At 33.1% G+C, this 27,042-nt stretch overlaps 2 protein-coding genes across 2 annotated transcripts; both read right to left on the reverse strand.

Annotated features, from left to right (window-relative positions):
* Positions 1 to 300: 300 nt before the first annotated feature.
* On the reverse strand, positions 301 to 10,179 carry LOC133700033 (carotenoid 9,10(9',10')-cleavage dioxygenase 1-like). The gene is made up of 14 exons (XM_062123600.1): positions 9,756 to 10,179; positions 6,397 to 6,467; positions 6,306 to 6,320; positions 5,171 to 5,282; positions 4,323 to 4,422; positions 4,141 to 4,203; positions 3,905 to 4,015; positions 3,637 to 3,821; positions 2,616 to 2,754; positions 1,838 to 1,955; positions 1,649 to 1,750; positions 1,246 to 1,497; positions 948 to 1,059; positions 301 to 578 (listed from the first exon to the last, which is right to left on the reverse strand). Exons 1-14 carry the CDS (start codon positions 9,984 to 9,986, stop codon positions 549 to 551), a joined length of 1,641 nt encoding a protein of 546 aa, XP_061979584.1. The 5' UTR covers positions 9,987 to 10,179; the 3' UTR covers positions 301 to 548.
* Positions 10,180 to 14,938: 4,759 nt separating this feature from the next.
* Positions 14,939 to 22,354, reverse strand: LOC133700023 (carotenoid 9,10(9',10')-cleavage dioxygenase 1-like). Its single transcript, XM_062123589.1, has 14 exons — positions 22,084 to 22,354; positions 21,445 to 21,515; positions 21,338 to 21,352; positions 20,090 to 20,201; positions 19,144 to 19,243; positions 18,962 to 19,024; positions 18,723 to 18,833; positions 18,455 to 18,639; positions 17,234 to 17,372; positions 16,514 to 16,631; positions 16,325 to 16,426; positions 15,922 to 16,173; positions 15,531 to 15,642; positions 14,939 to 15,163 (listed from the first exon to the last, which is right to left on the reverse strand). The coding sequence occupies exons 1-14, from the start codon at positions 22,327 to 22,329 to the stop codon at positions 15,134 to 15,136; spliced, it is 1,656 nt and encodes a 551-aa protein (XP_061979573.1). The 5' UTR covers positions 22,330 to 22,354; the 3' UTR covers positions 14,939 to 15,133.
* Positions 22,355 to 27,042: the final 4,688 nt, after the last annotated feature.

The raw sequence follows: 27,042 nt of genomic DNA on the forward strand, positions 1-27,042 counted from the left end.
ACCCCCTCAATACCAACATTAGAGTGAGTAATGTCTATTCCTTTCTGCAAAATTCTTCACTTAATCTTTAAAATTGAAAATTAACCAAGTGCTCATATTTCTTTTTAGGCGGATATTTAAAGGATGTTGTAGGCTTTAAAATCCCTAATGTATCCTCAAAGAAACTACTGGATTCTGGTTTCAAATTTAGGTATGGACTTGACGAAATGTTTGATGGAGCCATTCAATGCTGCAAAGAAAAGGGTATTCTCTAGTTCAATTCAGGACAAATTACTCTGGGTAACTGGGTTGGAATAGAACTAGAACAGTGGTAACTCCTGTCATGGATTGTATTTGCGCGCGTGTTTCTGTAATTGTTGTATCAGAATGTAACAGTGCAGAATTATTCTTATTTTGCTTTTATAGTTTAAGGGTTTGCAGTGAATACAGGAATAAACTGCAGCGTAAGAGGTAACGACAAATGTAAATTACTTTGCTTCCGGTTCTCCGTTTGACAGATGGTCTGACATCTCATGCCGAAATGGTTGTCTAGACACTCTGCTGCGCAATTACAGTTTTTCCTGTTCTTGAAGTTGTTCCTGTTCAACATGTGATGAAGTATGGTTAGAATCACAGCACAGAAAATAAAAAAGTAGCTACCCAGATACTTGTTCGGTTGCTTGGTATCCCAGATGGTCGACTCAATCTCCGCATCTTACGAATCAAATCAATACCTGTTTGCTGTTATTTGTTCATCAACTCTTTGGTGCTTCCTAACTTCAGTTGATTGATTTCTCAATGGGGAAAGAAAAAAAACTTCAAATTTTTATGGCATCACTCCACAACCCCCTGGAAATCCTTCCTCCCTCTCATCGAAAACAACTTCCAGTGCAAGGAAGTTCAGAAATGAATCGAGTATGGAGGATTCAAATTAAACAAAGTCTGGAAGCAACCAAGATTACGCTCACCTCTGAAACAAAGAAGGCATGGAGCCCATATGGAACTCTGTGTGGTAACTCAACAACTGCAACAGGATTGGCTGACATTGTTTTTGCATCAATTACATTCACTGATGATTTTCTGCATGTTAAAGATGGAAAGTTAATTTCTAAATAAACCATGAATTAAGCTTAAACCTTAAATGAACCTGCAAACCACCCCGTCCTTAATGCCCCTCGGAAAGAATAACAGAAACAGAAAAGTCAAAGGGAAAGTGAAAGTGAAAGCCAGGTCTTCATTGCTGAAAGTGAAAGTGAAAGCAATTACCCAGTATTTTCATCATGTGCAAAGAATATCAGGTATCCATCATCTTCCTCGGAAGTGGTGCCTGGCTCACGAGGGATGAAGACAGCCTCTGAACCAAATCTACCAGGACCAAGGTCGAAGATGCCTTTGACGTTTCCTCCAACTTCAATCTTTCCTTTTCCTGGCTCAGGCTCTGAATGTAGATCAAATTTGACAATCCCTGTGGCCTTTGCAATGCTGTCCACAAGGGTTCCGTATACATATCTTTGTTTCCTGAATTCACACAAGACAATCATTAGATAAAAATGATAGGAAAAGGACTTGATTCACTCAACACCACATGTAAAATATGAAACAGCAAAATGTACTCAAACCAAAGAACAGCACTTCGTTGACACAAATGCTGCACAGAGTAGATGTAAACCTGCCAGTGTAACTCTCATTCACCCTGGGAAAATCAACAGCAGATTCTGATAGTTTCTTTTGTGAAGCTACACCAGTTTTCATATTGAATCTCATCTCATACCTGCTCAGAAAGAAAAAAAGGGCCATCAGAAACACTTAAAAATCAAACTCCTGAAAAATTCACTGCAATGTTTCATATTTCTCCTACAGTTCATCTACAAAATTCTCTTGCTTTTCTTTGACAGCCCAATTGGCCACATTGAAACCTGGATCTTGAAGGCGGCAAGTGATTAAAACAATCTCATCCTCCTCCTCCCAGGCATTGGCTAACAAAAGTCAGCAAATAAAGTTAGAGTGGACTCTTGAAGACAGGAAAAAATCTGGCGTCTTGTTCATAAGCAAATAGAAGCCTTTGTATATTTGAAATTCCACAAAGATATATCAGCGGCATTGGCAAAATAAAATTTCACTTCCAAAAATAAAGTCAACTTTTTTACGTTACACATAAGAGAAGCCAGACTATAAATTTAGGAACAGCAAGCTGGCATATAAAGAGACTTTTCAAGGTTAAAGAGAAACCTAAAAGACAGCCTACTGCAGTTTATATATATTTGTTTACATCACTTTGACTTATTAATTTATGTCTTCTAAATTTGATTGTCAACAATACGCATGTCAAGTGCCAAGGGTGACAATTTTTGAAAAACATGCATGTAAACGTTGGCTACATATTTTGCGAGAGGATGCCTCTATGTTGATTGAATTTAATTGGCAAGAAGATCTGGCTAGGCGGTTCCAGCAAATCAGACAATGAAGCTTGATGTAAGCTAAAGACACAAAGGATCAAATTCCTAGCCAGTGATAGAAACCAGGATAAAGCACAATAACCTAAAGACATGCTGGCTAAGTGTGTTCATATTACATATTTATCAACTCAGGAGGCTAATGTTTTTGGAATTTAAAACATGGGAAAGAAAGGAGCTCACCGTTGTGGAATATGAAGCAATTTGGAAGCTCAAACCATTTGATTAGGAGGTCATCCTTTGCATATCGTGGAAGGACACCAAAACGAGCTTTTTTTGTTGCATCAAATGTGAATACGAACTTCTTATCTTTCACCATTTCCTGAAAAGTTGTCAAGGAAAATATTTAAGGCTCATTGTTTCTATTACATTCCATACCATGAATGAAATCTAGTACAAAAACTCAAGTACTAAAGTGACTTTTCATGCAAGTTACATAAGGATGCTTTTAGCTGTCCAGAAAGTTCTGTTAGAATTAAAATCTGGGAGAAAGTGAAAAGCAAACCGATAGTGAAGGAAACTGATATATATTCATTCATATTTGGTCAAGAACTTGGAATAAAAGTTTGCAGAAAACAACCATAACTTTCTTATGGCTGGACGAGATTCGATCGAGAGGCATTTTATAATTAACCCATGCATAGCATTATGCAGTGCTTTTGCTTAGTCTAGGTTACAAGTAACAGAAACTAACACGCGGAACTTGACTTGTTCAGTATTTTTTGAAATTACTGGCCTGATATTTTTTCTATTTAGAGCATAGTTAAATACTAGGCCTGAGGTTGACCCGATTCAAGGCTGGAGTCGCCAACCGGGAAGGTTAACGCAGGTGCTTTCATTACTATTATTTAAAGAAACCTAAAATTAATGTCGTTTTGGTAAAAAAAAAAAATTGAATTTTTCCACTTACCTGAACTGGTTAGATTATAGGTTGACTCATCAAGCCATACAAAGATCTTATAATATTGATTTAGAGTCATTTATCTTTAAAAAGAGGAATAAAGAAACTTTACCTGATTGGATTGTGTAAAATTATACATGTATATGCAGGCATGCAGTCAAATCATTCACAACCTCAAAATAAATGATCCCCCCCCCCCATATAATCAATTGAAAATGCTAGAGTGTTGTTTTCTTAGGAGAAATGTAGTATAAGTTTTATGAACTGTGTCCCGAAACTGCAATAACTGAGACATTATTGTACCTTTGGTCGGAAGTACAAAGGAAGATCCAAAAAAACTGCATAGTTCTCTGTAATTGCAAAGTCATGCATCATGATGGGGTCTGATATTGTTATTGGTACAGGGTCATGCATGACACCATCCTTTGAAATGACTCTGTATGTCACATATGGCGGTTCAACTGAATACCCAAAGGTAAACATCTCTCCTGCAAGAAGGGATTTTGTAATGTTAGTGTTCCACTTCAGTAAAACTAGTTGCTGAATTTCTTTTCACGCAGGTGGACATTACCAGTGAATGGATCCACCTTTGGATGAGCAGTGAAAGGATGTTTTAGTCTTTTGTCGTAATCCAACAGGCCAAGAGTTTGCAGGTCTCCATCTTCCATAACTTTAACCACGTCTGCAAGATTCAAAGGGCATCACTCCAGTTCTCCACAAAAGGACCGCAAAAGAGCACACAGCTTTCTCACTCGGGAAATTCTATGATCTTCACAGAAGTAAATTAGAGAGAGAAGATGAGCTTACAGGGTTTATCAGCCTCTTGAAGTGCTAAAAGTTTTCTATTGTGATAAATGAGATTTGTATTGCCTGGAAGAGGATTGCAGACAATAAGTTTCTTCTTGCACTAAATTTTATGAGGGTGCTTGATATGTATAATGGCATCTCTGGACCAAACTTCATAGCCAGCCAAAAAAAACCCAACTTACCGGTCCCAATTCCATATGAGTTGTCCAATACTTTTGTTTTCAGTCGAAGTAATTGTATGTTATCCATAAGTAATCCAAACAGCCCCTTGAGGTCTCCAATCTGCAAATGACAGGTCAAAGAACAGAAGAAAATTATTCGAGAGATAATATGCAGCAAAAGGTTCGTATACTCTTGATTTATGAGCAAAGCTACAAGAGGTATGAGTGCATGCAGGAGCCCTTAGAGCATCAAGCAATGTCAAAGATCCAAAATTTACTCAAGGCTACTAACTTCGCAGTGAGATTACAATATTTACCTTATAAAATTCAAATCTGCTGTTTCCCAGGAATGATTCATAAATTAATATAGCCAAATTACTATGTGTACTATAAAGACAAGGCAAAAGAAAAAATTTCATATAATCGCATGTACAGGTCGCACTGCATAGGGAGTGTTCCATCCAGCCTTGTAGCTTACTTTAATCGAAGATTCTTCCCAGTCAAAGTTTTAGATGGTTTAATGGGACTGAAATTGTGATTAAACTCAGCTATTTACTATACTTGAAGCATACAGAGACAAACAAGGATACTGTTAGCGAGCTCCGATCGCGGAAGATGGAGCATTACTCGCAATATTTATGCAACGAATAACCTCTTACTCAGAAGAGAGGCAGGGCATCACATACTTTCCACAACCTTAATGTTACACATCTGAAATCGCTCTTAAAATCACAACAGCTATTTGAATTTTTAGAGTTGGATAATGAGAACATCAGAGCTTTGTACGTAAGCTAAAAATGATCCCCCAGAAATTTCACAAAATAATTCCATCTTAAACGAAACCCTTTTCAGGTGGTTCAGGAACGTACCTTCATAAACTTGGCACCTCCAAAAAACTCTTCTTGTTTAAGTCGTGATGTCCTGACAAATCGACTGACATATGCTGCTTTTCCATCCTTAATGCGCATACCATGAATCATTCTATAAATTCATTTGACAAAATAAATTAACATAATTGACTTGGCAAGTGATAACGATAATCCTGATGGAACGAAAGCAGCATATAACACTCAGAATCTAAACATTTATAAAGGGAGAATAGGTGCGAAGGGAAAATGGAATAACCACCTACATATAACGCAAAAGAAAACAGCTTATCATGAAGGACATTAGGTTTGTGCATTGGCATTCCAATAGTCGGCTCACAGAATCACACGCAACAGATCTACCAGAACCAACTTCAAATGATTGTTAATGCATGAGTTGATGTCCATGACAGGAACGGCAATCAGGCTCTGTGAAGAGTTCTTGCATAGAAAACCATTTTTTTCTTTCTTGTATATGCATCATAAGAAGATAAATATATCTGCAAACTGTCATGGATGAATCAAACTCTCTGGTACATGAATACTTCGTTCTCAAATGCAAGATTTTGACTGTGTCCTGCCTACAGACACCACTGCAATTTATTTTCATGTTCACTATTACTGTGATGCTTATGTTTGAAAATACTCTGTATGCATTTCCAATATCTATCACCAGATCGAATTCGGGTGACTTATATGCACCTGTTAAACATACATCAAGGAAGCAGTGACGAACACAAAAGACTCAACGCTCACTTTGGGTTTCATGTCAAGGCACTAAACATTGACAAGCCTCAACATTAACTATAACAACAATTCCAAGTAAAACTAGGTAAACTATTATCGACAAGCCTGGCAGAGAAGAAAAGGGAAACACCAGGCACTTCACTCAGTCCACTGCTACCAGAAAATTATGGAACAGGCACGCATTGGATTGATTGCGCTCAACATTATAAAGAGCATTTGGACACAGAACATAAGATGTTAGGTCAACGAAAACCATCACATCATAGGAACTGGAACGTTCATGTCTCTCTCTCTCTCTCTCTCTCTCTCTCTCTATATATATATATATATATATATATGCAGAGAGGAGTAGAGGAAAAACCAAAATCAGTAATGTATTAGTGCAACATACCCGTCTCCATCAAACCTGCACAAGCAGCCAAAAAAAGGATTTGGCACAATACTTCATTTTCATTTACAATGACAAACAAACATCGACTTACCAATGGTATCCAGCCACTGGTGCAAACTTCGGGTTAGGACCCACCCTCACAAACTCCCCATTCATGCATTCCTAAATAAAGAAAAATCAGTGAAACTTCATTTCAACTTTATTGCCTAACAAAATAAATAAACTATACAGATATGGTCTTTTTTTCTTTTAATTGATTTAAGATTAGTATATTACCGTTAATAATTCTAAATCTTAAACTGAACATTTTCATGACTTAATATATCTGTTGTCGTACTGTGCTGAGCTCTATCACAGTCTAATTTTCCATTAGAATTTACCAGTAAACTCCAGCGGTCATCCAACATCCGTTAACCTTATTTCTGATTACTTAATTAACGAGCCAATGATCATGGAATTTCCAACTACAACAGAACGTAATGAATGGTGAAGTTTACAAAACGGAGACAATTTACATTACATTACATAAATTACAATATAACTAAAGAGGTCGCGGTTTTAATATTCGAATCAAAGTGCCTAATTTTTTTATTTATTTGTCTACTCAAACTTTTTTTTTAATTGCATCTTTTATGGTTGAATTTAATGAGCTATAGTTTGAATTTATGGTAGAATCACAAAATTCAAAGAAAGAAGACCAAACTGTAAAACAATGGAAAACTTTGTGGCAATATGAAATTCTTGCTAAAAATTCTTTATAGTCCATGTATTTTCCTTCTTCTTCCTTTATAGCCCTTATAATTTTTGAGATTTTAGTTTTGATTTAAAAGTTTATTTTCTTTATTTTTCAATCCCAAGGTTTGAAAGAGTCCCAAGGTTTGAAAGAGGAGAGAGCATTGCTGAAAATTATAAAGAATTGAGAAAGTTGTTGGTTAGCCACATTTTAACAAGTTCGATCTTGTTGTCAATAAGTTTCATTTGATGAGAGAAGTTCAATCGAAGTTTTGTTTAGCCTTCATATATATATCTTGCAAAAAAAAAAAGGTTGAGGCTTGGGAACTTTTTTGAATTTGAGTTGTTTTTTGTTTTTTAACAAATTAAATGTTGATTTATGATCAAGAATGGGTTCATTGAAATCTCTATGATGTTTCTTAGGTATTTTTAGTGTAAAAGATGGTTGAAAATGAGTTTTTTGAGACATAAAAGTTGGAAATTTGACTTTCTAACTACTTAAGATGATTAGATTTCAACCAAAGGATGAACTCCATGGTTTTACTATTTGAATCCATAATGCCTACTCTCTTTTTTTTTTCATTTTCATACCCCTATTTTTTTTTTCAACTGCATCCCTTGATGATTGAATTTAATGAGTTTTATTTTGAATTTGCGGTAGAATCACATAATTCAAAGAAAAGTGTAAAACAAGTAAAAAACCATGGCCAGTTTGAAATTCTCACCAAAAGTTCTTTTTAATCCACTTACTTTCCTTGTTCTTCCTTTATAGCCTTTATAGTTTTTGAAGTTTTAATTTTGATTTAAAAGTTCATTATTTTTTATTTTCAGTTCTTGTATTTAAGAGAGAGAGAATCATTAAAAAATGATAAAGAAAAGATAAAGTGATCAGTTGACCTCATTTAATAAGAAAAGTTTCATTAAGATGTTATTTAGTCTTTTTCTTATTGAAAAAATAGTTAGAGCTCGAAAAGTTTTTTTAGTTTAGTTTTTTTAACCGATTAAATGCTAATTTAAAACTACAAGTGGTTTATTGAGATCTCTATAGTGTTTCTTAAGTGATTTTAGTTCAAAAAAAGTTTAAAAATAGTTTTTTAGACTTAAAAGTTGAAAACCTAACTTTTCAGTCATCTAAAGTGGCTTTATTTTTATGTGGACAACGAGTTGTTTTTTATTGTAAATGATGTGTTGTCCATCCATTCTGACCAAAAATATACAAGTGAGCCTGACATATGACCCTATCTTTACAAGCTTGCATGTGCTTAACCATCATTGTTTGGGCTAGAAACAGGTCTTGTAGACCAAGGCTACTTGGCTAATTTTATGATCCCTTATTTATTTATTTATTTTAAATTTAAATTTCTTATTATTATTATTTTTAGATTATTATTCCATTAAATACTATTCAATTTTAGATTTCTTTTTAAAAATGGATTGGAAGGTTAGGGTAGGGTTTAAGGTTTTACTTTTTTATGTTAGTTAATTAGGGTTTTAAGTATTTGATTTCCTAAATACATTTGATCAGGATTATAAAAAGAGAATTGTAATTCGTAAGTTAGATTTGTAAAGAATTTATAAATATTACTATATTTTCTTCATCAATAGATAAATAATGTTATAATAATTTCATTAAAAAGTACACAAGTGCGTTTTTGTTCAATTTGTTATAGTTTGAAAGATCAAACATTCTATAATAATATATTTGAAGACTTTTTAAAGTCTCAAACAATTATAAACAAAAAATATAGATATTTGGATTGGAAAATTAGGGTTTAATGTCTTTCTTTCCTTTGCCTATTAGAGCTTTTAAATTAATTGCTCTTTATTTTTTCAATTGAATAGCAAACACTTTTTTTTTCAACCATTAGTGATTATTTTTTTAAAATTTAATCAAATTTAATTATAATTAAATAAATAGAGTTATATTTAAGATTTTATTTTGATGATACCAATCAATTTAATATTATTATTTTTTGAATAAGATTCAAGTTTTTTTTTTTTTTTACCATCATTCGGTTGATTGTTCTACATGGATATGCTATGCAAAAAAATAATTTATGTTTTTCATCGTGAATATTTTATGAAAATAAATTTCAGGTCATTCTAGTTATCAATTTTTATGTGCTATTATTTAAAAAAACAATTTTTTAATAAAAAATTACATGAATAAAAAAAGCATATTTAAACATTTAATATATTTATTCTAGATGTTTTTAGTTTCTACCGAACAAATAAAATATCTATAAAATTTATATTTTAAAAAAAAATAGTGATAAGAAAAGAATAAATTATTCTAATAATAATTATTTTGTTTGGATAAGATTTAAATTAGTTTTTTTTATATAATTAGATAAAAAAAACTTTGAAGAAGTTTGAGACATCATGTCAGATATCTTAATTTATATTTATATTTATCATTTAATTTTCTAATTTAATATTTAATTAGTATTAGCAACTATTTTGTATGTTTATTAATGCATTTAAGCATTGATTTTTCAATTTAGATTACTTTTTTCTAACATAAAAAGAAACACGGTAGAACACGTAAATATTATATTTATTTATGTTATAAAAAGGCTTCTGATACGATCCGCGACAAAGCGGGCTTTAGCTGATTAGTAATTAACTAAGTAGTATATGAATCATTTATTACTTTCAGATATTATTTATATAATATAATATTATGAAGCAAAACAGTGATTAGCAAGGAGTACTTACAGGGAGGTGACCTTCGACAGGAAGGTCCTTAACGGGAGCAGTTTCTTCAAGAACCGGAGCGAAGTTACCGGAGAGATAAGGATGTGATTGAGAGGTATCATGCATCAATTTCATAATCAGCTTTTCCAAGTAGTCGACGAGTTTTGAAGTCAGTCCTTTTTGCGGCTTTGGATTCACCTCCACTATTGGGCATCCAGCTCCGACGCCGTCCTCTTGCTTTTTCTCCGCCATTTCGGTTTCTCTTCCTGGCAGAGATGGTACTAACTTGTGATGGAAACAACAAGAAGTTGCATTGCGTGTCTTTTTTTATAGAGGAGAAGGGTTGTGTTTGTCTAATGGCGACGATGCCGACCAGTTGATTGTGCATGGGAGGCGCGAGCCATTGGAGCGGGAGATTTTTGTTTGTTTTGGAGAAAATTCTTCGAGGACGTAGGGGCCGGGCATGACCGCTGCGCTTGATATTATTATTATTATTATTATGCTAATCTCTGTTTATTGAAGATTCTCTGGCATTACGAGACATTGAATCCACCGCCGCCACTAAATCCCTACTCCCACTCGCTTCACGAAACATTAATTGCATCATCATATTGGTTTCTAGATAGTTTTTTATATTATGATAATATAGTTATTTTTTAAAATATTTTTTTATTTAAATATGTATTAAAATAATATATTTTTTAATTTTAAAAAATTTATTTTTGATATTATTATATTAAAATAATTTTAAAATATAAAAAATTTAATTTCAAAAATATTTTTTAACCTAGGCGGACACACTCTTACAGGTTAGGGGTGGCCTCATCGCAGTGACCGTCTTAGGGAGTGTTTGGAGTAGAGGTAGCTTGTGCTTTTTTAAGTAAAAAGCATGTTTTTATAGCTTTTGGAGGTGTGGTTTGTGCTTAAATGTATTATACCTTTAAAAAAAAGCCACCACACCTCCAAGCCAAACACCTTCTTACTTTGCGAGTTCAATTATCTGCCTAATTACTTTTTTAATAATTTTAAAATTTATAAAATTTAAACTAGTAATTTCTAGAAAACAAACCATCAAAACTACTTCACTGTTGGTAATAGAACTGCATTACCATATACAACCTGGACACTCACCTGAGTGGCCCGAGTGCTATCTTTGTGGGGCTGAGGAGGAACGGTCCTACCAGTTCGGCAGGACCTTTGCTGAACACGGAGGGCATGGCATGGCATTACAAAGAATGCCTTTTTTATCAACTAAAAGAAAAACACCCAAGTGTATCGTATAATCACATAAAAGAGATTTGAAACACGAACTTTTTTGTGCGAAAATTGCAGTCTTTTAGATGGCGCTCCCTGAAGTCCACCTGGATTAATCCATTATTCAAGAGTTTTATTAAAAAAAATTTACAAAATACAAGGTTTAATAATCTAATATTAAATAATAAAACTAAAATATTTGATTTTTAAAAAAAAACTAAAAATACTAAACTTAAATCAGGTGAATCTTCTGAACCTATTAGAAATTGAATTAACTTAATTCACTATAAACTTAATCTTGGTGCATAATTATAAACTGATCTTTTTTAGATTTTGTTACTCTTTTAGCTTTAGTTGTAGCTTTCGCGGTATAATAAGGGTGGTACTATAACAAGGATATGATCAATATTTTTGTCTCAGTTTCTTATCTTAATAGCTATTTCTTACTCGAAACATAACATAATCTTATTATTAAATCCAAAAATACATGCAAAAATATATAATTATATTTTGATTTTTTTTTGTATTTTCAAGGAATGCTAAAATCATGAATTGTATTATTTATTTATTTATTTTTACTTTAGAGACTTGGTCATATACAATAAAAATATTTAAATGCATTTTTTAAATAAAAATTTGTTGTTTTTATTAAAGAAAACATGTTTATTTAATATTAAAAAACACGTCGCGTATAGATTATAGTTCCAAATATTAAATAATAAAAAGCAAAATACGAGAGATATAAAACAAATATTGCAAATTAAATCCCTTGAAGTCATAAAATTAAATTAATTAAAAAAAACAAGGGTTGTGTTTAGAAAACATTAAAAAATGAAATGAAACAATGCTAGAAAAGAATCAGTAGGGAGTGTTTGTCAAACACGTACTCGATTAAAAATGATAGGCTTAAAAGTTACATTAAAACCATGTTTGACAAACAGGCTTTAAGAACAAAAAATATTATCTTTTTCCTTTGAAAATTTTAGACTAGCCAAATATGTCTTTAACACTGATGGACTCATCCCATTTAAGTGGGATGGGCTTCCCAATCCAAGTCCAAATACCTAAAAACATGGCCAATCATTTGATTTACAAGAATAAAAATTAGAGGAGATTTTTGTTTGAATCTTGCCAGAAACATGAAGAACTAGAAAAGAATCCAAAAACTAAGTTACAAATTTAAGTCAAATCATATCCAATCAAAAGCACAGAAACACAAAGTATGGACTATTAAAGTATAATGATGTATTGGATAAGAAAAATAAACTAATAATGCCTTGAAATTAAACCCAACAGCCAAAAACACAAACTCAGGCATTCAAATTTCTAAGGATCGATTGATCAAAGATAAGTAATTAATGGAAAAAAAACAATGGAAGAGAATCATTATATATAGGTCTAAGATTTGATCGAATTACATAAAGCAGGCTAAAATAACTATTTATGAGAAATCAAATTTAACAACTATAAACATTCAAACCCTAAACCTAGAAAAACCTAGAAAATGCATAAACCTAGAAACTGAGTTAAAAAAACCCAGAAACAAACCTTAAACCAATCAAAATTGCTTCAAATGTGCTTGTATTGACCTACCAAAACTCTCATGAACATAAAAGAAAGCAAATGAAAATATAAAATAATGATTTAGCCATACAATCCACAAATAAATCAAAAGGTATATCCTTAATTACAAACATTGTTCTATTAATTCTAATATTTATTCTTAACTGGCATTATCATGAACTTAACTTTATCAACCTAATATTTCATCAAGAACAACACAATCATATTTTGTTGAGAATAAAAAAGAATCAAAATAGATTTGTCCATTAAACTATACATTAAACATGTTGAAATGACTCTTAAACAAAATTAATAACATCAAATTTCAGCTCTAAAACAACAAATTATGCATCAAATTCTATCATAAACATGCATATGCATATTAGTTCAAACATGAGTAAATGCATTTAAACACAAGCATTTGCAACTAAAATATAATGTATGAATAATAAACAATCACACAAAAGTTTAAAAGGCATTAAAAAAAAAGGGAGTGTGACCATTAAGCTAAAACCTCTCATCTAAGGTAGGTGTATACCTTGTAAATGCAATGCTTTTTCCGTCCCTCATGTTCTTTTTTTTTGTAGTTTCTTGCTTCTTTTACCTTAATTTCTAGCTCCTCTGATCCTTGATTTTCTATGCATTTCCTTTTCCATTATTTTGAACAATATTTCTTTGGAGTTTTCTCCCAATAACTCAAGAACTTCTTTCAAAATTTTCTTTCTCTTTCCTTTCTATTTTCTCAATGATTTTATTTTGTGTTTCCCCTATCTATTTTCTCTTTACTTTTTTTTTTATCCACTACTCAAGAGCATCTATCCTTTTATAAGCAAACCAAAACAGGCAATTGCAAAACAATGGTGGTTTGCCAAGAGATTCTATGAAAGATTCTTATTCTTTCTCTTCCAAAACCTGTCTAGTCTCCTTTTTTTCTTTTTCTTTTTAAAATTGAATCCAAGCATGAGGAAAACTTTGGAGTCTTTTCTTTCAAGGGTGAATTTGTTCTTCAATCTTAGTTGATTGGGTTAGGTATTTTATCGAGATCATTGTGGAGATTAAGACATAATCGCACCATTTATAGACTTGAATCTTGTAAAAAGGATGTAGATCTACCATTGAGAACAAACCACACTTGATTTAAAGGTCTGAGACTCCACATTCATTGATTGGAAAGTTGGCTCTCGATCATCTTGAATATGCCAATGCAAAGGAACTGAGTAGGACAAGATATTGTCAAGTTCATCATGTTCAATGAGGTACAAATGTTTGATGAGGATACTTTATTCTTGTAAAGAAAGTTTTTCTCGTTTAATTGGTGCTGATTAGAGCCTCTAAGATGATCGGAGATGCTAATTTCATTCATCTGAAAATGACCTCCTGATCAACCCTTTTGGCTGAAGAATAAGAAGGCTCAATGACTAAACGACATGTCATCCATTCTCTTTATTAAAGCCTGAGTGACATGTTATTTGTCTAAACCCTAAAAATTATAGTTTTCCAATAAATTTTAGGAAATTTCAATATAGTCCCTTTTCTTCTAATTTCAACATTTGCACCCTTAATTGACCCAAAAACTTTCCATTCTTTTCAATTGCATCCTTATAAACATTGATTAAGATCCTTTAATCTACTTGTTTTTTTCAAATTAGTCTTTGGTTTCTAGATTATGCAATTTAACTCCTATTTCTCATTAAACTTTCAATTTAACTCAAATTGACCCTTGATTTGAACAATTTTAGTCCTTGTATTTCTGCACTTTTTGCACCTTAGACCTTGGTTAAAGTTTCATAGATAACTCCTTAATTATCCTTGAAATTTTGATATCTAAAGGTTTGCATGTTAAATGAGTTTTTTTTATGATATTCTGAAAACTGTTGATCTAACGGACATCATTTTAGGTGATTAGGAACAGAACAAATTAGTCATCAACACATTTATGGAACTGAAGCAAAAGGGAGATATATTTGTTCTTAAGACATAATAACAATTGAAGACAATTGAAGAGATGTCTAAAATTCTTGTGCCAAGTACCCTGAGCACTCGATACCATCATTAGAGTGGGTAATCTCTATTCCTTTCTGCAAAATTCTTCACTTAATCTTCAAAATTGAATAATAACCAAGTTCTCATGTTTCTTTTTAGACAGATATTTAAAGGATGTTGTAGGCTTTAAAATCCCTGGTGTGTCCTCAAAGAAACTACTGAATTCTGGTTTCAAATTTAGGTATGGACTTGACGAAATGTTTGATGGAGCCATTTAATGCTGCAAAGAAAAGGGTATTCTCTAGTTCAATTTAGGACAAATTACTCTGGGTAACTGGGTTGGAATAGAACTAGAACAGTGGTAACACCTGTCATGGATTGTATTTGCGCGCGTGTTTCTGTAATTGTTGTATCAGAATGTAAGAGTGCAGAATTATTCTTATTTTGCTTTTATAGTTTAAAGGTTTGCAGTGAATACAGGAATAAACTGCAGCGTAAGAGGTAACGACAAATGTAAATTACTTTGCTTCCGGTTCTCCGTTTGACAGATGGTCTGACATCTCATGCCGAAATGGTTGTCTAGACACTCTGCTGCGCAATTACAGTTTTTCCTGTTCTTGAAGTTGTTCCTGTTCAACATGTGATGAAGTATGGTTAGAATCACAGCTCAGAAAATAAAAAAGTAGCTACCCAGATACTTGTTCCATTGCTTGGTATCCAAGATGGTCGACTCAATCTCCGCATCTTATGAATCAAATCAATGCCTGTTTGCTGTTATTTGTTCATCAACTCGTTGGTGCTTCCTAACTTCAGTTGATTGATTTCTCAATGGGGAAAGAAAAAAAACTTAAAATTTATGGCATCACTCCACAACTCCCTGGAAATCCTTCCTGCCCCTCATCGAAAACAACTTCCAGTGCAAGGAAGTTCAGAAATGAATCGAGTATGGAGGATTCAAATTAAACAAAGTCCGGAAGCAACCAAGATTACGCTCACCTCTGAAACAAAGAAGGCATGGAACCCATATGGAACTCTGTGTGGTAACTCAACAACTGCAACAGGATTGGCTGACATTGTTTTTGCATCAATTACATTCACTGATGATTTTCTGCATATTAAAGATGGAAAGTTAATTTCTAAATAAACCATGAATTAAGCTTAAACCTTAAATGAACCTGCAAACCTCCTCGTCCTTATGTCCCTAGAAAGAATAACAGAAACAGAAAAGTCAAAGGGAAAGTGAAAGCCAGATCTTCCTTGGTGGAGCAGTCAAACCCACTTATTAAGTTGGATCCTTGGATGGAATTAAAAAGATAAAGCAATAATCGTTGACAGATTTACAAATTGAGGTAAGAAGGAAGCTTTAATTAAAAAGGGAAGCAATTACCCAGTATTTTCATCATGTGCAAAGAATATCAGGTAGCCATCATCTTCCTCGGAAGTGGTGCCTGGCTCACGAGGGATAAAGACAGCCTCTGAACCAAATCTACCAGGACCAAGGTCAAAGATGCCTTTGACGTTTCCTCCAACTTCAATCTTTCCTTTTCCTGGCTCAGGCTCTGAATGTAGATCAAATTTGACAATCCCTGTGACCTTTGCAATGCTGTCCAGAAGGGTTCCGTATACATATCTTTGTTTCCTGAATTCACACTAGACAATCATTAGATAAAAATGATAGGAAAAGGACTTGATTCACTCAACACCACATGTAAAATATGAAACAGTAAAATGTACTCAAACCAAAGAACAGCACTTTATTGACACAAATGCTGCACAGAGTAGATGTAAACCTGCCAGTGTAACTCTCATTCACCCTGGGAAAATCAACAGCAGATTCTGATAGTTTCTTTTGTGAAGCTACAGCAGTTTTCATATTGAATCTCATCTCATACCTGCTCAGAAAGAAAAAAAGGGCCATCAGAAACACTAAAAAATCAAACTCCTGAAAAATTCACTGCAATGTTTCATATTTCTCCTACAGTTCATTTGTGAAATTCTCAAGCTTTTCTTTGACAGCCCCATTAACCATGTCCAAATCTGGATTTTGAAGGCGGCAAGTGATTAAAACAATTTCATCCTCCTCCTCCCAGGCATTGGCTAGCATAAGCCAGCAAATAAAGTTAGAACGGACTCATGAAGACAAGAAAAAATGGAGTGTGTTATTCATAAGCCAAAAGAAGCCTTTGTATATTTGAAATTCCACTAATATATATCAGCGACATATGACAACGGATAATTTCACTTCCAAAAATAAATTCACCTTTTTCACAGTACACATATCTGAAGAGAAGCCAAACTATAAATTTAGGAACATGTACCTGACATCCCAAAGACTTTTCAAGGTTAAAGAGGAACCTAAAAGACAGTTCACTGCAGTTTTTATATACTTGTGTACATCGCTTCAACTTATTAATTTATGTCTTCTAAATTTGATTGTCAACATTAAGCATGTTAAGGATGCCTCTATGTTGATTGAATTTAATTGCCAAGAAGATCTGGCTAGGTAGTCCCAGCAAATCAGACAATGAAGCTTGATGTAAGCTAAAGACACAAATGATCAAATTCCTAGCCAGTGATAAAAACCAGGTAAAGCACAATAACCTAAAGACTTGCTGGCTAAGTGTGTTCATATTACATATTTATCAAAACAGGAGGCTAATGTTTTTGGAATTTAAAACATGTGAAAGAAAGGAGCTCACCATTGTGGAATATGAAGCAATTTGGAAGCTCAAACCATTTGATTAGGAGGTCATCCTTAGCATATCGTGGAAGGACACCAAAACGAGCTTTTTTTGTTGCATCAAATGTGAATATAAACTTCTTATCTTTCACCATTTCCTGAAAAGTTGTCAAGGAAAATATTTAAGGCTCATTGTTTCTTTACATTCCATACCGTGAATCAAATCTAGTTCAAAAACTCAACTAAAGTGACTTTTCATGCAAGTTACATAAGGATGCTTTTAGCTGTCAAGAAAGTTCTGTTAGAATTAAAATCTGGGAGAAAGTGAAAAGCAAACCGACAGTAAAGGAAACTGGTATTCTTGCATATTTGGTCGAGAACTTAGAATAAAAGTTTGCAGAAAACAACCAAACTTTCTTATGGTTGGACGGGATTTGAGAGGCATTTTATAATTAACCCATGCATAGCATTATGCAGTGCTTTTGCGTAGACTAGGTTACAATTAACAGATAACACATGGAACTTGACTTGTTCAGTTTTTTTTCTGAAATTACTGGCCTGATATTCTTTCTATTTAGAACATATTTATAAGACCCGGCCCGGCCTAGGTGTAAGTTGGAGTTGCGGGCTAGGGGAACTGACCAGGGTGCTTTGACTTTTATTATAAAAAACTAAAACATGTTATATTGGTAAAAAAAAAAATAAGTGCTTTTCCATTGACCCAGTATGGGTTAGGCTCCGGATTGACCCGCCGGCCATGCCAAGTCTTTCAATAATGATTTAAAGCAATTTATCTTTAAATTGAGGATTGACGAAACTTTACCTAATTGGATTGCGTAAAAATATACACGTATATGCTGGCAAAGCAGTCAAATCATTCACAACCTCAAAATCAATGATTCCTGTTTTCCAGATTCTGATCATGAATCTAATTATAGTTTTATGATTTGACACTCCCCATCCCTTTTCCCTGGCTCTCTCTCTCTCTCTCTCTAGAAAATGCAGAGAAAATGCTAGACTGTTGTTTTCTTAGGAGAAATGGAGTATACAGGCAGAAAACGTAAAATAAGAACCTTTAAATGTCAAGTTCATATTTACCTTTCACTTCCATAGATACTCATCAAAGACATACTCATATGCATGCGTGATGTATCATGCTGAACCTTGTAAACCGTTCATTCATTTGTTTTATAAGTATTATGAACTGTGTCCACAAACTGCAATAACTGAGATATTGTACCTTTGGTCGGAAGTACAAAGGAAGATCCAAAAAAACTGCATAGTTCTCTGTAATTGCAAAGTCATGCATCATGATGGGGTCTGATATTGTTATTGGTACAGGGTCATGCATGACACCATCCTTTGAAATGACTCTGTATGTCACATATGGTGGTTCATGTGAATACCCAAAGGTAAACATCTCTCCTGCAAGAAGGGATTTTTTAATGTTAGTGCTCCACTTCAGTAAAACTAGTTGCTGAATTTCTTTTCACGCAGTTGGACATTACCAGTGAATGGATCCACCTTTGGATGAGCAGTGAAAGAATGTTTTAGTCTTTTGTCGTAATCCAACAGGCCAAGAGTTTGCAGGTCTCCATCTTCCATAACTTTAACCACGTCTGCAAGATTCAAAGGGCGTCATTCCAGTTCTCCACAAAAGGACGGCAAAAGAGCACCGCACAACTCTCTCTCTCGGGAAATTCTATGATCTTCTCGCAAGTAAATTAGAGAGAGAAGATGAGCTTACAGGGTTTATCAGCCTCTTGAAGTGCTAAAAGTTTTCCATTGTGATAAATGAGATTTGTATTGCCTGGAAGAGGATTGCAGACAATAAGTTTCTTCTAACACTCAATTTTATGAGGGTGTTTGATATGTATAATGGCATCTCTGGACCAAACTTCATAGCCAGCCAAAAAAAACCAAGCTTACCGGTCCCAATTCCATATGAGTTGTCCAATACTTTTGATTTCAGTCGAAGTATTTGTATATTAACCATAAGTAATCCAAACAGCCCCTTGAGGTCTCCAATCTGCAAATGAAAGACAATTATTCAAGTGAAAATATGCAGCAAATGGTTCATATACTCTTGATTGCCGAGCAAAACAACAAGAGGGATGAGACTATTCAAGCCTGAGAGCATCAAGTAATGTTAAAGATTCAAATTTAACTCAAGGCTCCTAACTTTGCAGCAAGATTACAATATGTACCTTATAAAATTCAAACCTGCTGTTTCTCAGGAATGATTCATAAATGAATATAGCCAAATTACTATCTTAAGTATAAAGACAAGGCAAAGGAAAAAAATCATATAATCGCATGTGTAGGTCACACTCCATAGGTGAGTGTTCCATCCAGCCATGTAGCTTTCTTTAGAGTAAATTCAGCAAATATCAACCCCTTTAATTGGAGATTCTTCCCTGTCAAAATTTTAGTTGGTTGAATGGGACTGAATTGTGTTTAAAAGAAAACCTGAGAGCATGGTACTTAATTAAAGAAGACCTATTTCTTTTAGACTGGTCAAAGAAATATAAACTCAGCTATTTCTTATACTTAAAGCGTATAGAGACAAAGCCGGAATTTATAAACAAGACTACTGTTTGAGAACTCCAATTGCGGCAGATAGGGCATTACTCGCAATATTTATGTAACGATTAACATGTTACTCAGAGAACAGGCAGGGCATCACATACTTCCACATCCTTACTGTTACACATCTGAAATCATTCTCCTTAATATCACAACAGATATTTGAATTTCTATAGTTGGATAATGAGAACATCGTAGCTTAGTAAGTAAACTAAAAATGATCCCCCAGAAATGTCACAAAATAATTCCATGTTAAATGAAACCCTTTTCAGGTGGTTTAGGACCGTACCTTCATAAACTTGGCACCTCCGAAAAACTCTTCTTGTTTAAGTCGTGATGTCCTTACAAATCGACGGACATATGCTGCCTTTCCATCTTTAATACGCATGCCATGAATCATTCTATAAATTCATTTGACAAAATAAATTAACATATTTAAAGACATTATTGACTTGGTAAGAGATAACAATAATCCTGATAGAATGAAAGCAACACATAACACTCGGAATATAAACATTTATAAAGGAAGAAAAGGTTCCTAGAGGAAATTGGAATAACCACATACATATAATGCAAAAGAAAACAGAATATCATGAATTTTTACACAAGGACATTATGTTTATGCATGGAAATTCCAATAGTCGGCTCCAAAATCACACACAACAGATCTACCATAACCATCTTCAAATAATTTTTGCACCATAAGTTGATGTCCGTGACAGGAACGGCAATCAGGCTCTGTGAAGAGTTCTTGCAAGGAAAACCTTTTTTTTTCTTTCTTGTATATGCATCAGAAGAAAATAAATATACTTGCAAACCATCATGAATGAATCAAACTCTCTGGTAAATGAGTACTTTGTTCTCAAATGCAAAATTTTGCCTGTGTGTCCTGCCTACAGAGACTCCTATAATTATTTCTAAGGTTGTGCAGAATTTTTTAGTTCAATATTATTGTGATGCTTATGTTTGAATATACTCTGTATCCATTTCCAATATTTACCTACCAGATCGAATTGGCATAACTTATATGTATCTTTTAAACAAACATAAATGGAGCAATTACGAATAAAAAAGATGCAATGCTCACTTTAGGTGAGTGACTCGATTAAGCTTGATATTCTCTAAACGTTGACTCTAACAACTTCAATGTTTCATGACAAGACATACACATAAAATTCAACCATATCCATGAGTGATCCTAGTGAAACTGTTCCAAGTAAAACTAGATAAACTATTATCGACAAGCCTGGACAGAGAAAAAACCTTAAAAAGGAAAACATCAGGCACTTCATTCAGTCCACTACTACCAAAAAATTATGGAACAGGCATGCATTTGATTGATTGGGCTTAACATTATAAAGAGCATTTGGACACAGAACATAAGATGTTAGGTCAACGAAAACCATCCCATCATAGGAACTGGAACATTTATATGTGCGTGTCAATATATATATATATATATATATATATATATATATATATATGCAGAGAGGAGTAGAGGAAAAACCAAAATGAGCAATGTATTAGTGCAACATACCCGTCTCCATCAAACCTGCACAAGCAGCCAAAGAAGGATTTAACACAAATGTTCAACTGAACAACCACTTCATTTTCATTTACAGTGACAAACAAGCATCGACTTACCAGTGGTATCCAGCCACAGGTGCAAACTTCGGGTTAGGACCCACCCTCACAAACTCCCCATTCATGCATTCCTAAATAAAGAAAGATTTGACAAGTTTCACATTTCATGCCATTTCATCTTTATTGTCTGGTCTATTTTTTTTTAATTTGATTTAAGATTACTAAATTACCGTTAATAATTCTCAATATTTGTTAAATTTGAAGATTTTCATGACTGATTATTTCTGTTGTTCTGGTGTACTAAGTCCTAGTATGACCAGCCATTACAACTCCATGGAGTTGGCCCAGCGGAGAAGAGCTGGACTTGGCAGGCTGTCTTTGTCCAAGATCCCAGGTTCGACTCCTGCCATTGTGTGTTCTTGCTGGAAACTCTTTCCCGATGGCCTGGCCTTGCCCGGATACATGGTGCTAATCCAAAAAAAATGACCAGCCATCACAGTCTAATTATCTATTAGAATTTACTAGTCAACTACAATGATCACGGAATTTCAAACTACACGTGATGGATGGTTTTAAAAGCTTCACACATGGACATAACGGAGACAACTTGTTGCCTAAGGAATATATGAATCAATTATTAATCATCTCTGAAATTATCATTATAATTTTATCAAATGAAACAATGTAAACAGTACTTACAGGGAGGTGCCCTTTGACAGGAAGGTCCTTAACGGGAGCAGTTTCGTCGAGAACCGGAGCGAAGTTACCAGAGAGATAATGGTGAGATTGAGAGGTATCGTGCATTAAGTTCACGATCAGCTTTTCCAAGTAGTCGATGAGTTTTGAAGTCAGTCCTTTTTGCGGCTCCGGATTCACTTCCACTATTGCGTTTCCTGCTCCGACGCCGTTCTCTTGATTCGTCTCCGCCTCTGATTTCTCCGCCATTTTGGTCTCTCTTGCATCTAGTGGAGTTGGCACTAGCGATAGTAATAGCAAGAATACGTGCGTGGCGGTTCGTTTTATAGCGGAGGGGTTGTGTGTTTTTAATAATTGGTGCTCTGCATAACACGTGTTTGTGTATGGGAGGTGCGAGCAATTGGAGGAGGAAATTTTTGCTTGTTTTGTCGAAAATTGATGCCTGACGGAGAAATTTTCAAGACGTACGTGCCGGGATGATTGCCGTCCTTGACATTATTATTATTATTATTATTATTATTATTATTATTATTATTATTCGAGTAGATTAAATATATGATCGGCAGTGTCGTAGATATTATTTTTAAAATAATTTTATATTTAAAAATATATTATAATAATGTTTTAAAATTTATTTTTAATATTAATATATTAAAATATCTAAAAATATGTGTTGGTTTCTTGAAAATTATTAACTTAATTGGTAAGTGAACTTCCTGCTGCTCATGTTACTTGAGAAATTTTATACTATTTAAATTGTAGCCAGTAAATACTTATAAGTTATAGTTTGATTTTATTAAAATATGTGTTATATCATTAAATAATTAAAAAAAAACCATACTCTCTTTTAACTAACCTTTTCTCTCTATTTTAATACATTTTTTCTCTTTAATATATAGTTTTAGGGAGCGTAAAATCTCTTTTACCGGATCATATTAAAATCCATAGAAATACTAATTTTTGAAAATAAATTAGAGAGATAAATAATTTTAATATATATAACTTGAATATTCTTACAATGAAAAATAAAATAAAATAAAATGTGAGAGTGCCTCCATCAAATCTAGGTGAAATAATCTTTCTTCTTTCAAGGATCAATAGCCACGCAATCAAAGATTATCTTTTCTTAATTATAAACAAAAATGTGAAATGCGCACGCACACGCACACGTTTATAATCTTTTAGGACTGTACAGCAGAAGGAATGGCTAGCCAGGCTATATATATTACTATGGTCGTGGATATTTATTTCTTTAATGTCAGGATCAAGTTGGTAGTCGAATTAAAAAATAATGGGGCTCTCAATTGAATATCTTAAGCAATAAATAAATGTCATGTTCAATCAATCTTTTTAAAGTGTTGGTGTTCTAGGTGTAGCCTCTCTCTCTCTCTCTCTCTCTCTCTCTCTCTCTCTCTCTCTCTCTCTCTCTCTCTCTCTCTCGCGTCATCACTCATCACTCATCAGTGCACAAAAAGCATGACTCCTCGTAGTTATAAATATATTAAAATAATATATTTTTATTTTTTAAATTAATTTTTTAACTTTATTATATCAAAAAAATCAAAAATTATATAAAAAAATTTAAAATCAAAAATGTTTTTTTTAATTTAAACCCAAAAACAAATATAATCTATAATAGATCAGATAAGAGGTTTTGCTAGCTAATATACTTTAAAACTCATTAATTATATTTTTTATATTTACACGTACAATTAATTTTTTATATAATAATTGTATTTTATTTATTAAAACACTAAAAAGACATGGCTGAATTATTATAGTCATATTTACAAAAATACTATTTACTATAATAGTATTTTATGTTTTTCTTTATTTTTTTTTCTTTAGTGTTTTTTTTCTTTTCAATATCCCATTTTACTTCTTTTTAGTTTTTTTTTTAGTTTCATCATTCATTAGGTTATCTTTGGAATTATGTTTTGTAAGTTTTACATGTTAATTTAGGTGGACTCAAGTCAAGTTTTTTTCCTTCCTTTTCTAATTGCTTTTTTTATTTTATCTTGCAACATGAGGTTGGATGGAATTTGGGCTCCATAATTTTTTTTTATTTGCTTTCTACAAGGTTATATTGATCCTGTGACTCGAATTGTAAGTTTAACAGATTGACCAAAGTTGACTCTGATCATTGTTCTGGGTTATTTTTTAATTGGGCTTCGTACTTTTTTTTTCTTGTTCTTGGCCTAGCTCCCTTCTCTTTCCCTACCCTAACTAAAAAAGAAAAACAAGCCATGAAGGCTATTGTTAGCGGGAGGTTTGACCTTGGAAAGGCTGGCCTCAAAGTGGCGAGGCAACTAGAGAGAATTCTCCCTTTAGACATTTTAATGATGTCTTATAAGAGTTACAACCACCATATGGTCTTTACAAGATAGATGACCTTTAATGTAAGGAACTCTCTCGTTTAACCTTTTAGTTTGGTTTTATCACCATTGTTCCTAACAATTTTGTCTTTAGTATACTTTCATGATGTGCGTCTATTTTAAAAGGTGCTGGAGAGAAATCATGTAAAAGAGGTTATTGCCAAACATAGAATAGACTAGACTGTCTTCTAACGACTAAGAAAGAAGAAAGTTGCTATGAAAGCTGAATTAAGGAGCTTTAAAATGGCATTTGTTTCTTTGAAGGATAACATGTAAAGTGTTGTCCTCAAGGTGAAGGGCAATTTCAAGCTCCTCAAAATAAAATGGATGCCTTGAAATAGGGGATCCTCAAGGTAAACGGCATTCAAGATGGTCTGAGAGTTGAGTTTTTTATTGTCAGGGAATACATCCAAAGCTCTCAAACATGGCTGAAGGCTTGAGGAACTTTTATGGGAAGTTCTAAGAATTTTTTGGAGAGTTTACAATTTTGTCCGAGATGATTGGAGACAAGATCTTTCTTGTTATGTCCAACTTGTATTTCTACAAGACTTTCCTAATCTCATGATCCGAGTGAACTCGATTTATTTTTTTGAATCATTTTTTAATTGAATATTATTTTTTAAATTTCATTCTTCAACAACTCAATCTTATTTTTATTATTATTTTTTTTTAATTTTATCTTTCAATATTAGGTTGTTTGGGTATTGGACTTCAAAAGTTTTTTCAAATTTTTTTTATGGAGTTACCACGATATCATAGATTTAGTTTTCTTTTTCTTTTTTTTTCAACCTTTAACATTGAATTTATTAGAAACAGAGCTTCATGATTTTTTTTTATTTGCTTTTTATAAAGTTATTTCAGTTTGATGACCTAAGTCGCGGGTTTTATATGTTAGCCCATGTTGACTTGAGTGTTTTTTTGTCTTTTTATTTTTTTATTTTTTTATTTTTTTATTGCATCTTTAACATTAAATTGGTTGAAAATTGAATTTTATAATTTTTTTTATTATAGAGTTATCCCGATCTCAAGCCCAGGTTGCGAATTTGGCATGTTAGCCCGGGTGGTTTTTTTGTCTTTTTTTAATTTAGTGTTTTTTTTTTTACAATCTCATCCTTCAACATTGAGTTGATTAAGAATTGCCTTTTATAACTTATTTTGATTTAATTACTGCAGAATTATCATGATCTTATGATAAGGATCATAGACTTGATAGGTTATATCCATGTCAATCTAATATATCATTGTCTAGATATTTAAAAAAAATCATCTTATATATTTCTATATAAATATTTTTAAAAAAATTTCATTCAATCCAACATGCATTATATTTCAAGTTCATGATTAACTTTTTTTAATTACAAAACATCACAGCAAAGCTTAAATTTTTTATGCGATCTGATCTGCATTGCAGCTCGGACAGGACAATGATCTTGAGGATAACTAAACATGCGCAATTATTGTTTTTCTAATGTCCCATAGAACTTTTTTATTATTATTAATGTGGTTGTTCGGGTCAGTTTGCGCACACTTCGACTAATTTCACGAGCCCTGAAATTAACGATCATGCAAGTCTCCAATAACCCTGAAATTTATGGAACTCGAACTGGTAACCTTTAAGAAACAAACTAAGACCTAACCAGTTAAACTATACCTCTCGAGATTACGTACAATATACTCTTATTAATAGATAATTAGGCTTGTTCCTTGAAATAAAAGGGTTTTTTTTCTTGAATCACCGGACTCCCCTTCCCGACACTTTCGAAGTTTCTTTGATTTTTTTTACCTTGTTTTTTTATCTTATTTTATAAGTTCAAGGTTTTCTTCAAAGAGAACAATCGATGAGTATTCTTTGATCATCACAGAGAACAATCGATTAAATATTAGAAAAGATGTTGCATATATAAACGTGCATACAAGCATGCTTGCCCAGTAAAAAGGGGGGATTTGATGCTAGGTTTCTTGTTTTCCCAGCATGCCAGTCTCTGTTTACTGACGTTTCTCCGCTGGGACAATGGATCCACCACCGGTAAATCTCGACTCCTCCTCCCTTCACGGAGCATGGATTCCATCATCAAAGTGACTCGTGCTGGTTAAGGATGGGCTTTTGGCCTCGCTAGCAGTGGCCTACTTGCATTGCGGGTTCAATTCTCTTCCTCTACGAGAGTGAGCTTAGAAAATAATACTCTATGCAAGAGGATGGCATAATCAGCGTAATGATAGCTGTGCTTGCGTAAGATTAATTTTTAAGTAAGAGAATTGGTTCAAATTAGTGATATTGAAAACAAATTGGGAAATATAAAAAAAAACATTGAAATACATATATTTTTTAATATTAATGAATAGTGTATTTTGTAAACGTATAATATTTGTACATAAATATTTTTTAATTTAAATATGTTAAAATAATTTTTTTTTAATATTAATGTATTAAAAATATTGAAATACATATAAAAAAAATATTTATTTCAAATAAAAAATATTTTAAAAAATAAATTACACCATAAAAACAAATACGCTAGCCACCACCTGGCAAGGAAACATGAGATGTACAAGTGGTCCTTATATTGATTGAACCTTCTTTTGTGCA

The sequence above is a fragment of the Populus nigra genome, chromosome 1 (assembly GCF_951802175.1).
Source record: "Populus nigra chromosome 1, ddPopNigr1.1, whole genome shotgun sequence".
Taxonomy (NCBI): Eukaryota; Viridiplantae; Streptophyta; class Magnoliopsida; order Malpighiales; family Salicaceae; genus Populus; species Populus nigra.